The following is a 13,724-nucleotide window of genomic DNA, read 5'->3' on the forward strand; positions in this document are numbered from 1 at the left end:
AAAAAAAATACTAACAAATTGTGTATCGCACGGGCTTCATTTAGTATATATATAGGGGAGTTTTTCCCAAATTTTTAAATAGCCACATAAAATTAAATTTTTTCAGTGGCGATTCTCAATGTTTTACATTATACATTTGTTCATCTGTATTATAAATCTTCCCTACCAATTTTTTTTGAACCCCTGCTTATGTCCCCATTATATGCCAAGAATTAAAGTCTCCATTAGTTTGTTTTTGGCTCGTTGTAAGGAACTAAGACTAGGACATCTTTTCCAGATCACATTATATTGACGCTACATTAATACGGTTAAGTATTTGTGTAACTTTCTTAGAATGTAAATGGTACAACATATTGAGAATGAAGGAACTAGGAAGTATGTATATAAAGTATGTTAGACTCTTTGCACCTTGCTTATGAGTTGAACATAATTTTTTTCTTTTCTAAAAGCAAACTGTGTTTTTCCATTGACTTGATACAGTCAATGTATTGGAATATTGAATAGTTAGGGCCTATTCACATTTACTGAAATGAGTTGAACTGAACTAAGCTAAACTGAACTGAACTGAACTGATTAGAGCTAAATTGAACTGAACTGAATTGATTGGAGCTGAACTGAATTGAACTGAACTGAGCTGTAATGAATATTTTATGAAAGATGGAAATTAGGAGCAGAGCTGAATTGAACTAATTGATTGGAATTGAACTGAGTTGAACTGAAATTAAGTAAATGTGAACAGACCCTTAGTGTATCCTAGACATTTGATAGAAGGCTCTAAATTTTGAACAAAAGATGAAGTTTGGGACTTGTCCAACAACGAGTCTTGGAGGTGAGGACTATAGAAGAGGGACTAAGGGGTTGTTTACATTTATTGAACTGAACTGAACTGAACCAAATCAAATTGATTGGAGCTGACTGAACTCAACTAAACCGAGCTGAGCTAAAATGAATATTTAATGAGAGAAGAAAATTAGGAGCTGAATTGAACTGAACTAAACTAAACTGATTGGAGCTGAGCTGATTGGAACTGAACTGAATTGAACTGAACTAAACTGATTGGAGCTGAATTAAACTGAAATGAACTGATTGGAATTGAACTGAACTAAATTAAAATGAAATTAAGTTGAAGTGAACAGGTCCTAAGTGGTCCCATTTTTAAAACTACTTGTGTAACACTCAGAATGAATAAAATATATTGATTGAGAGAAAAAGAGTTCCGGTACTGAGTTATACATTATTAATTGATGACTACTCTCTCCATTCTTGAATATCTAACACAACTTTGATTTTATTATAACTCTATCAAATCTAAACTTATTAACTAATTCCGTACAATATACAAGTATTAACCAGGAAATTATTGGGACTAATGGTTAATTGATTTTAATTTTTTTACACCATATGTAGGATGGAGCCTTTCCAATTTGGCCACCCATACAAACTTCTAAAAGTCATCAACTTGTTAAGTACGTGCTCAAGTCTTTATACGTCAATTCTCAATTTATTAAGTTATTACGACGAGCCATGTTTTTCTGTCAGTTTCCTTGTATTTATTTATTTATAGGACCATTGATGAGTATGTTGCAGCTGGGAAATTACATTAACTAGTTAAAGTCCCGTGCAATGCACGGATTTTAATAACTTATATAGTAAATTACTACATTAATTTAACAATTATATGCTAAAAAAATAGAATTACTATAAAAATATACTTTCAAAAATATTTCATTTGAGTGCGTATGACAAAAATATAATCACTAAAATGGAAAGTAAATATTATAGGCTATAAATATTTTTCATAAGGAAAGTTAAGAATGGAGGGAAAATTTTTAACCAGTGAATGACATGTGTATCACTCGCTTTTAGTATTAAGTTATTGATGGTACAATCAAGCTTTGTTAATCTTAACCATGGTACAAATAAAATGCAATTATGCAAGTATCAAGTACGCGACCTTGTAAAATTTAACGATCAATTACGTTGATTTATAAACCAACAATTCTGCAAGTATCAAGTACGGGCCTGTCCACATTTACTGAACTGAATTGAATTCAAATGAACTGATTGGAGCTGAAATAAACTGAACTGAAATGAACTAAGCTGAAATGAAAATTTTATGAGAGAGGAAAATTAGGAGATAAACTAAACTGGACTGATTGGAGCTGAACTGAACTGAAATTAAGTAAATGTGAACAGAACCTACGGGGCCTTGTAAAAATTCACGATCAATTACGTTGATCAAATACTGCATTTTCTGTCAATATTGTCCATTTTTGCTGATTTATAATTTTATGTGACCAATAATGAAGACAATTTGTAATAATATAGACAAATTGACCTTGCTCAATACGTTGCAGCTGGGAAATTACTAGTAAATTAATTGGCCAGAATTTAGTACTCCGTAGTAGTATTAAGCTTTGTTCACCTTATTAATGGAACAAATTTTTGCAATGCAACCTTGTAATTCTTTTCTCTAAAATTTTTGTTCACCAGTGTTTCTGCATTGTTAACAAAAATTTGGAAATGAGAGGATGCATAATTCACTGTTATAATATGAAGTTTGTGTTTCAATTTTTTGTTTTCTTGCTTTTTTTCCTAAACCATGTTGAATCACTTTTCTTTAATTTCACTGGTTTCGACCAAGATAGTTCTCGAAATATTACCTGCAAGAATGATACACATTTTGAAGATGGAGTGATTCAGATGACGAAGAGTACAGTGGGTTCTAATCTTCAAGCAAGTGTAGGGCGAGCATCCTATAATCAGCCTGTTCGTCTCTGGGATAAAAAAACCAGCAAGAAAACAGACTTTACCACCCACTTTTCATTCCAAATTAAACCAGCAGACAACACTAGTCATTTTGGTGATGGTATGACTTTTTTCATAGCGCCTTTTGATGATTCTACAGAGTATGCTCCAGAGACTTCATATGGTCGGTGTCTTGGTTTGGTTGTTGCTGTCAATGTTACAAGTAAATATCGATTTGTTGCTGTCGAATTTGACACCTTCAAGAATTGGTATGATCTGCCTGGTGATCATTTGGGAATTGATGATACTTCGGTAGTTTCCCAGGTTGATGTTACAGTGGATGGGGGACTGAAAAACAGGTCTACAGCAAATTCTTGGATAACTTATGATTCTGTAACTAAGAACCTGAGTGTTTATCTAACTTATGAGGCTCATCCTGTGTTTAACGGGGAATCTAGCCTGTCGCATATCATTGACTTAAGCTCCATTCTTCCTGAAACAGTCAGAGTTGGGTTCACGGCTTCAACTGGTACATATGTTGAACTTCATAGCATCCTTTCTTGGGACTTCAACTCAACCTTAGAAGATACCGATATCAATGTACCATGGCAAAATCACACAACTGTGACAAGCAGCCACAGCAGTAGCAAAGCAGCAATGATTGGTGGCCTTGTAGCCGGAATCAGTGTCTTAATAATTGGTTCAGGATCAGCTATGTTTATGTGGGGGCGGAGGAGATCAAGGGGAAGTAACGGTAACATGAATTTTGACCAGGATACTGGGCCAAGGAGGTTCACTTACAATGAACTTATTCGTGCCACTAGCAACTTTCTCGAGGAAAGGAAGTTAGGGCAGGGAGGTTTTGGAGGCGTGTATAAAGGTTTTTTGTCTGATATAAGCCAGATTATTGCAGTCAAGAAGATATCAAAGGGGTCTAAACAGGGGGAAAGGGAGTATGTATCAGAGGTGAAGGTTATCAGTCGTCTAAGGCATAAAAATTTGGTTCAACTTCTTGGTTGGTGCCATGAGAAAAAGGAATTGCTTCTAGTTTATGAATTTATGCCTAATGGAAGTCTTGACTCCCATATTTTTGCAGGCAAGAGGACAACGGTCTTACCATGGGCAGACAGGTACAAAATTGCATATGGCTTGGCATCTGCCTTGCTATACCTCCACGAAGAATGGGAGCAATGTGTGCTGCATAGGGATATCAAGTCTAGCAATGTCATGCTTGATTCTAATTTCAATGCTAAGCTTGGAGATTTTGGGCTTGCTAGGCTCGTTGACCATAATCGAGGATCACAAACAACTGTATTGGCTGGCACTTTAGGCTACCTAGCCCCAGAGTGTGTTATGACTGCAAAATCTAGCAGAGAATCTGATGTCTACAGTTTTGGGGTGGTAGCCCTTGAAATTGCATGTGGAAGGCGGGCTATTGAACACAAGGAAGAGCCTAGTAAGGTGAGTCTGGTAGAGTGGGTGTTGCAGCTCTATGGAGAAGGCCGTCTTCTTGATGCAGTTGATAAAACACTAGAAGGAGAATTTGACATTCAAGAAATGGAATGCTTGATGATTGTTGGGTTGTCGTGTTGCCATCCTGAAGACACTTTACGTCCTACTGTAAGAAAGGTTATAAATGTTCTTAACAAGGAGTCTTCTTTGTCTATATTGCTTACCAACCTCTCAGCTTCCACCTATAGCACTCCACCAACATATGTAGAGCCTTTCTATGTCGCTTCCTCCCCCAGGTTTAAAAGCAGCGGTACTGCTGGCATCACAACCTCCTCATCAGCATATCCAGTTGCTTCTGGTGGTACTCCTTTGATGGTAGATTATGCAACAGTATGATATTTTTCAATGAATTTGAGTTTCTGTCAGATTTCGTTCTGCAGTTCCATTTTGGTGCAATTAAAATTCGTTAAGAAATGAAGACTGTAAAAACCCATCAAGATGTTTATTTTTATAGAAATTTTTTCTACCTTCTTCGAACATTGCTTAACCCTGCTAATGCAATTATATCAAGTAATTAAAGGCTTTAATTCACAAAACAGTAGCAGCAACCTCCATTAGCGTGAGACAAGTAAACATGTTGTCCATGAGTACAATTTAAGGCCATTTATGTAATAGACAAATTAATTAAGACATTAAGTACATAAATGTATGTCATCACCGTTCAGGTAGAAATAGAAAGAAACTCAGAGTCTTTTACACTTTTACCAATCCCTAACCTCTTGTTGGCCGACTAATTTATATGCAGATTGCACTCTGATGACTGTAATTGAATCTAAATACTTACCTTCAACAAAGCAGCCCAAATTTCAATCCTTATTGGCTCCTACCCAAAATTAATTTCCAATCAAAAACCCTAATCTACGGTAAATGGAAACCAACGAAATTAAGTTGCAACTTCATTAAATTAAACAACTTGTCTGCCTCAAACTTAGTTTAATTGAGGTTGCTTACTGCAATTCGCTCAAAACAATGGGGTTCGCCCCCTTCAATTCAGAGAATTCCAAGGTTGAAGACAAGAGTAGAGGAAAGAGAAACAGTAATTGGAGGGATGAAAGGGGAAAAAGAAAAAAAGGAGTTAGGGTCAACGCCAGAAAATATGGTCAATATCACCCGTCTAAGGTGTAATCTCATAAAAAATTATATTTAAGTATGTTCTCAAATAAAAATAAAAATAAAATTATAAGATGTTTTTTTTTTTTTTTTTTAAAAAAAAAAAAAAAAAAGAAAAGTTTTAAAAAGTGGTTTTTACAAATTTTCGTTGTTACATCAATGTTCTTCTGGATTTACAGGGAGTAGTGCTGAAGTGATGACTCTTCTCCCTTGTTGTCTGGGAATGCAGTGCTGAAGTCTGATTTGCCAATTTATACTAAGTTTATATATTGTAAGTTTATTAAAATTATTTCATTACCGTAACTCTCTGAAGATACATACAGTCTGTACTACTTGTCTACATTGAAGTATTTCAAGAATATTGCTGCATCAATTTAATTATGTTTTCACTCTAGTATTGTTATTTACTCCATATTTGTTTCTAGATGTAATACTGCTTTGTTAATCATATATACCTTACAATTTAAACAAAATTTGTTTTATGATTCATCCCATTATTTGCCAAAGGTTAGTCCTTCACCAGGAAAGCTTTTACTCTCTCATTGCCTCGTTGTAAGAATCTAAGACTAGAGATCTCTTTTTCAGATTGCTTACTATTGATTCTACATTAGTACCTGTAATAATTGTGAAATTTTCTTAAAAGGTAAATGGTGTCACATTTTGGAAATGGAGAAATATGTATATACTGTACGTCTTTTTTCTTTGCACCTAGCTCATGAGTTGAATGTGTTTTTTTTTCTTTTTCTTTTTAGAGAGCAAAATGTTTTTTCCATTGACTTGAATTTGTGCATGCAATGTATAAATGTTTTTTAATCTAGAATAGTTATTTCCTGGACTTTTAATAGGAGGCTCTAAATTTGAACAGACTTAATTGACCCTGTACTAAGCTAGAACTAGTGGTTATTGTGTATTGACGCTCTAGAAGTCTAGAATAAATAAAATTGATCCCGAGAGAAAGAGTTAATGGAAGGTCACATATCGCATTAGATATGAAGAACAAGCAAGACTAAGTGGTAGGATACACATCACTTGTTCACATAAGTAAATCAACTTGGATGAAATGGATAACAAATTAACAGGACTATGTTTTTAAAGAAGAAGGGAGTACTTATTTTCCATAGTAAATGTCAGCATTGGTAATTGACCGTAATAAACACATGGAGTTTAATTATTTTTCTTTAATCTAGATTTCTATGACTAAGTTTGTTATTACCAGTTAGACACGGTCCTTTATTTATAACATAGGATTATTAGAATAGTGTGTTTGACATAGTAAACAAACTGAAGCTGAAATATTACTACCAGAAAACTGAATATAGTGTAACCTGGACTTTTCTAAGTAAATTTAAGCCAAGCTTTGTATTCCAACTTATAAATTTTATCTGCCTTTCTTCATTCTTTTGTATCTTTTGCTCTGTATTTCAATCTACTGAAATGAGCATATCAATATGCAGCTTTGGTTTGTCATTATACTTCATCCCAATGACCTATAGTATTGACATGTATCTGATAAAGTTGCACTCTATATATATGTATTATTCAGTGTTCATTTTGAAAATCAGTCCTATATATATTTAGTGGAGATTGTGGGGAATTCAACTTGTGACTTGACGTACATAGGAACATTTTTTTTTTCTATTTGGCCGCCCAAGGTAGAATTTTGAAGTCGTCAAGTGCTCACGTCTTTATTGTCAATATTTTTTAAGGTTTTACCGCTAGATATATGATTTTTTGTCACTGTCTTTTTAATGATTTGTCATAAACTAATTGTCGTGCTCAATAAGTTGCAGCTGGGATATTACTAGTTAATTACATTAAGTTTGAAAAAATCAAGCTAGTCTATCGTATCAATGATACAAATGAGCTAGTCTATCGTATCAATGAATTTGTAGCTACATTTTATTATTTATCTACCTTCTTGTAGCTTAGCACCAAAAAAAAAGCTACAATTTTGTGTCTTAATAAATTTTATTACTGCATTGTTTAGAATTTTCAGAATGAGTGAATCAATTATTGTGAGAACAAAGTGTGTTTCATTTGTTTCTTTGCTTTTATTTATCAACCAAGTTGAATCACTTTTCTTTAACTTCACTAGATTTGACCAAGATAGTTCTCGAAATATCACCTACAAGAACGATACATTTTCTGCAAATGGGGTGATTCAGCTCACAAAGAGTGTGAGAGGTGATGATCTTAAAGTCAGTGTAGGACGAGCATCCTATAATCAACCTGTCCGTCTTTGGGATAAAAAAACCAGCAAGAAAACAAACTTTACCACCCATTTTTCATTCAAAATCACAAGAGTGGGCAACAATAAACGTTTTGGTGATGGGATGACTTTTTTCATAGCGCCTTTTGATAATTATACAGAGTATGCTCCAGAGAATTCAACAGGTGGGCGTCTTGGTTTGGTTGTGAACGCCAAAGTTACCAGTAAATATCAATTTGTTGCTGTCGAATATGACACCTTCAGGAATGGGTATGATCCGATTGGTGATCATTTGGGAATTGATGTTGCGTCTGTAGTTTCAAAGGCTAATATTACAGTGGATGGGGGCCTGAAAAACAGGACTACTACGGCAAATTCTTGGATAACTTGTGATTCTGTGACAAAGAATTTGAGTGTTTTCCTAACTTATGATAATCATCCTGTGTTTAATGGGGAATCTAACCTTTCATATATCGTTGACTTAAGCTCCATTCTTCCGGAAACAGTCAGAGTTGGGTTCTCTGCTGCAACAGGTAAAAATGTTGAACTTCATAGCATCCATTCTTGGGACTTCAACTCTACTTTAGAAGATACGGATATTAGTGTGACAAGCCGCCAAAGTAATAGCAAAGCACCAATGATTGGGGGCCTTGTAGCTGGAATTAGTGTCTTAATAATTGGATTAGGCTCAATTGTGTTTATGTGGAGGCGTAGGAGATTCAGGGAAAGTAATGATGACAAAAATATTGACATGGATGATGATTTTGACCAGGATACTGGGCCAAGGAGGTTCACTTACAATGAGCTTATTCGTGCTACTAGAGACTTTCTCGAGGAAGGAAAGCTAGGACAGGGAGGTTTTGGAGGCGTCTATAAAGGTTATCTGTCTGATCTAAGCCGGGATATTGCAGTGAAGAAGATATCAAGGGGATCGAAACAAGGGAAAAAGGAGTATATCTCAGAGGTGAAGGTTATCAGTCATATGAGGCATAAAAATTTGGTTCAACTTCTTGGTTGGTGCCATGAACAAGGAGACTTGCTTCTTGTCTATGAATTCATGCCTAATGGAAGTCTTGACACCCATCTATTCGCCAACAAGAGGAGGATGGTGTTACCGTGGGCAGAGAGGTACAAAATTGCCCATGGCTTGGCATCTGCCTTGCTGTACCTGCACGAAGAATGGGAACAATGTGTGTTGCATAGGGATATCAAGTCTAGCAATGTCATGCTTGATTCAAATTTTAATGCTAAGCTTGGAGATTTTGGGCTTGCTAGGCTCGTAGACCACAATCGAGGATCACAAACAACTGTATTGGCCGGCACTTTAGGCTACCTTGCCCCAGAGTGTGTTATGACAGGTAAATCAAGCAAAGAATCTGATGTATACAGTTTTGGGGTGGTGGCCCTTGAAATTGCTTGTGGAAGGCGGCCTGTTGAAACCAATGAAGAGCCTAGTAAGGTGATGAGTATGATAGAGTGGGTGTGGCAGCTCTATGGAGAAGGCTGTCTTCTTGATGCAGTCGATAATATGCTTCAAGGAGAATTTGACATTCGGGAAATGGAATGCTTAATGATTTTTGGGTTGTGGTGTAGTCATCCTGAATATACTTTCCGTCCTACTATAAGACAGGTTATAAATGTTCTTAACAAGGAGTCTCCTTTGCCTAACCTGCCTACAAAATTCCCGGTTCCTACCTATAGCTCTCCACCAACGACGAATGCAGAGCCTTTCTATGTATCGTCCTCCTCTGGGTTAACAGGCAGCAGTGCTACCACAAGCTCCTCTTCTTCTCACATAGTTGTTTCCGGCGCTACTCCTTTACTGCTAGAGAATGCAGCAGTCTGATCAGCCTTATATTTCTAGAATCTAGATTTTATTTGCCTGAACAAAATTGCCCTTTTTATATTCTTTATGGTAGCAAGTGATTCCTTGGTGTTTTGCATGTTGTATCGTCATTTGATTGAATAACTTTTTACGCTTTCTAGTATAAGTACTAAACTAAAAAAGAAACATATGTAGGCACCTAATTTAAAAGGGAAACATTCAATGACTTCATAACCTGATTACAGAAAATGCTACATTAAATCTCGGTTGCTCTATCAATCTTCTTTGTTCTTTGTATTCCTCTAGAATGTTTCCGATTTACAAGTCTTACTATATTAGTACTCCCCCCGTCCTTAAATTACATTCCCACTTCTATCATTTAATCCTCACATAATAGAGAGAAATAAGAATGTAATTTAGGGACGAAGTGAGTAAAAACAGATTGAATGAATTAATCATCATGAAAGGCTGATAGTGTGAATTAACGTGAAAGTTTTTTCTATATATTTGATTGTAGTTCTTTAAATTTATGTCTTAATGTGCAATAATGAGTATTTTCCAACAAAAAAATTTGAAGAAAATTAAAAAAAGTATGTTTTAGAAAGAAATATGCAGGTTGAAAATTAATTAGCATATAAATTGTATAATGACTAAAACAAATTGTTAATCCATAAAAAATAATTAGCATATAAATTGTATAACGACTATTAAAAAAATTTAATCCATACAATAGACTAATAAAATCAAAGTTAGAGCCAACAAATATTTAATGGTTCAGCAGTACTACAAAAATTCTTCATGGATTTTTCACTTCCGGAAACATGATACATACAAGTATCAAGCGAGTAACTGGAACACTTTGACTCTCGATCCCATATGGCCAATGAATATAGCAAGGAGTTTTCCACCACACTCAACTAAGTGAGTTGAATGAAAATGGGCAAATGGAATAACTGGAGTGTGATAAATGTTCCAACTTCCACCTCCATCTACCAATTCAAATGCTCCGAGATGCCCAAGGTTCCTGTCAAGTACGTAAAATGCTCCATTAAAATAAACTGGACTACCAGTCCCAACACTAAATTCATTGTCATAGTTGTCCACATCAAATCGAGTCCACATTTTATCCCCATATCGATGGTAGTAGATGACTAAATCATCGTTGTAAACAAACTTAACAGTCACACAGTCAGGAGACGTAGGATTTGTTGAGAATCCAATGCTTCCAACATTATAAAGTCTGACTTCTTCATTTGGGGGATAGTCCCCCTTTACTCCTGTTAAGGGATTGCAAAACTTTATCAATTGTGTCTTTGCAATAGATAATACTAGCCACCCATCTTTGGAGAAATCAATAATGAAAGGATCCAAAGATAAATCAAGGATCATACTATGTGAGTCAATTTAGGTAGTGTTGAGTGAAATGTTTTACAACTAGCTCGGAAATTCCAATAATCGAACAAATGCATATACTTGTACACCAAGTGTATCATGTCTTTAGGAAGCTCGATGAACATGATGCTTCTTTCTTTTGGCAGCTCATCAGCGTAATCACTCATAATAGTGTTGTTCAATTGTTGTCCTTGGATGTCCGGACAACTACTAAGCTCTCACTACAAAAACCAGAGAAAGTTGGTTGAATACAAAGTTAAAATAAAAACGAACTTAAACAACAGAGGAGAACTAGTACAAGTACTAACCTATAAAAATGTTGTTGTGGTGGCATCATATTTACCCAAATAGGCGAGCTAAAATGGGTAAGCAAGGCTTCACAAGTCGAATGCATAGTCAATGTATCATCATCTAATCTATAAACATAAAGGAGTCGACCATCAATGGGAGAAATAAAGTAGACACAATTCTCTCAGACTCCAGTTGATGTCGTAGATCCCCAACACCAAGTACAACAATCAGGAACGACCACCCAAACACTTAGTCTCTACCCACTTCGATCCAACCAAATAATACTTTTGATTATAACAATCATGATCACAAATTGGATACGTTAGCTGGTGCAAGGGCTTTAAGGCGAGAGAGTAGGATTTGGAGCCATCATCTGCTACCGCGATTTCCATACTCACCATATAGTCCTCTAAATAATAGTCATCCGGATCCCTTATACCAGCCATGCCGTACATAACTACATTTACAGCCGCGACTAATGCTATTTCTGCAATATTACCATCAAGTTCTATCCTCTGACTCACCCAACTAGTACAATTTATACTCGGAGTACAAGAAATTACTCTGTCTTTAAAAAACAAAAACAGAACACAACCCTTTGGACAACTTGGAGGAGAATTCGAATTGATCGCACAACAACTTAACAACTCTTCTTCTTCATTAATTGGTAATGCTGGAAGAAGAAAATACTCTAAAGTGATTAGATTTTGCATAGAGAATAGGTTCTTCTTGGAAAAATCGCGTAAGATTAACCATCCTTGACAACAAGCTCGCGTAGTTTTGCCTCGCAATTCAGGAATGCTTTTGATGTACAACTCGTTAGAAAATATGTTGCAGAACATCAGAAGATGTTCGATTCTATGTTCGATTCTATAAGGATGGGTAGGTTGCACGGAAACGGACAACGGAAACGGAGACGGGGAAACGGGGAATCGGGAAAACGGAAATTTTAAAATTATGGGAAACGGGGACACATTAAAAATACATAAATAAATACATTTAATCAGAATAAAATACCAAATAAACATGCAAAAAAATAAAAACAAACAGATACTTTGTTCGGTAAATTGCAAGAACTACCTTTTTTCCAAATTAAATACAAGAAAAACATCAAATTAGTGAAATCGTTCGGTGGTAGTTAGATTGACTTTGTTCTAGCTAGGCGGTGATGGCAGCAACATGGATCTCAAAAGCATGGAAACGACAATTATAAAAACAACTCAAATAACTATGCTGCTTGACTGCTCGTAATTTGTGAATATAAGGGTTTAATTGCTTTCTTTTAAAGGGGAAACGCTTATTTATATCCTTAATTAAGTTTCCCACGGATTTTCGAACTGTTAAATTATGCGAGACGCTTCACAAAACAAGGAAACTCCATGAGCCGTTTCGAAACGGGTTTCGAAACGTAAGAGGTTTCGGATTCGTTTCGGAAACGATACGTGGCTAAAATTAAGAGTTTCCGTGCTTCATGACAAGCCAAGGTTCTTCCCCAACAATTATTGGAGCCTTTAACCTAGCTGGGATACCATGTGAGACTGAAAACATCTGGATTCGAGTGATTTCAATTGATCAATATATTTAAGGGTTATAATATATGATAATAAGTACATAAGATAAGAATATATTCTATATGCTATATCTAGCTATGATGATGATATTGTACGAGTAGCAATATTCTCACTTCTATAATATATCATCAACATATTAAATTTAGTAAAATTTAAATCAAATTACAGAGGACCAAAATAAAAGGTAAGAGAAGATACAAAGTTAGTACAGTAATATCCTAAAGCTAGCAGCTAGCCCAATTAGCTCGGAGAACCTTCAACTCGTACGTCTATATTATTGCCTTGACTCTGTGTTTGATTATATTTTCCTATTTTTACTTTCTTTTTAAAGTTTAGTTTTTATCGACAATTAAATGTACAACAAAGTAATACGATATACTCCAGTTTTGCATTTAGGGGCCGTCTGGTTCGTAGAGGGTAATCGGAATGGAATGAACAAAGGGAAAGAAGGAGAATGGAATGAAAAACCCTTACATTTGTCATGTTGTTTGCTTTGAAAATAATGGAAATAAGCCACCAATCCACACAACCACCGAACCACCACATCACCACCACACAACCACCCATTTTTTTCAAATCCCACCTATTTCAGCCACCACGCCGTTCGCCGCACTCCCCCCACCACTCGCCGCCGTTCGCCGCAACCTCCTCGCCCTTCGCTGACCCTCCTCTTCCCCCGCAAAGTTGTTCCAGACTTCCCGCCGAGCCCCTCGCAAAACCCTTAAAATCCCCTTCCCTCCCCGGAAAAGCGTCAGACAACCCTCCCACCACCCTCGCCTTGGGTTTCGAGGGTGGTGGGATGGTTGTCTGACGCTTTTCCGGGGAGGGAAGGGGATTTTTAAGGCTTTTGCAAGGGGTTGGGGAAGTTTCACAGGGGAGGGAAAGGGTGGTGAAGGTGCAGCAACCCGCCGGAGGAGATGCGGCGACCCGTCAGAGATCGAGCGGCGACCAATCGGAGGTAGAGCGGCGGTGTGGCGGCTGACTTTCCGGTGGTGAGTGTGGTGGTATGGTGGTGAGATGGTGGCTAGGGAATGGGAATGGGAAAGTCTAGGGGGGTGGGGAATGG

General features: G+C 36.4%; 1 protein-coding gene and 2 pseudogenes across 1 annotated transcript; 2 read left to right on the top strand and 1 right to left on the bottom strand.

Moving 5' to 3' along the window:
* The first annotated feature begins 2,504 nt into the window (after nucleotides 1-2,504).
* Nucleotides 2,505-4,849, top strand: LOC145627229 (L-type lectin-domain containing receptor kinase IX.1 pseudogene; annotated as a pseudogene).
* Nucleotides 4,850-7,367: 2,518 nt separating this feature from the next.
* LOC145628111 (L-type lectin-domain containing receptor kinase IX.1 pseudogene) lies at nucleotides 7,368-9,425 on the top strand (annotated as a pseudogene).
* Nucleotides 9,426-10,241: 816 nt separating this feature from the next.
* On the bottom strand, nucleotides 10,242-10,793 carry LOC145628112 (F-box/kelch-repeat protein At1g57790-like). The gene has a single exon (XM_081680431.1). The coding sequence runs from the start codon at nucleotides 10,791-10,793 to the stop codon at nucleotides 10,242-10,244; it is 552 nt and encodes a 183-aa protein (XP_081536557.1).
* Between the last annotated feature and the right edge of the window lie 2,931 nt (nucleotides 10,794-13,724).

The sequence above is a fragment of the Chenopodium album genome, chromosome 4, assembly GCF_948465745.1.
Source record: "Chenopodium album chromosome 4, dcCheAlbu1.1, whole genome shotgun sequence".
Classification (NCBI taxonomy): Eukaryota; Viridiplantae; Streptophyta; class Magnoliopsida; order Caryophyllales; family Amaranthaceae; genus Chenopodium; species Chenopodium album.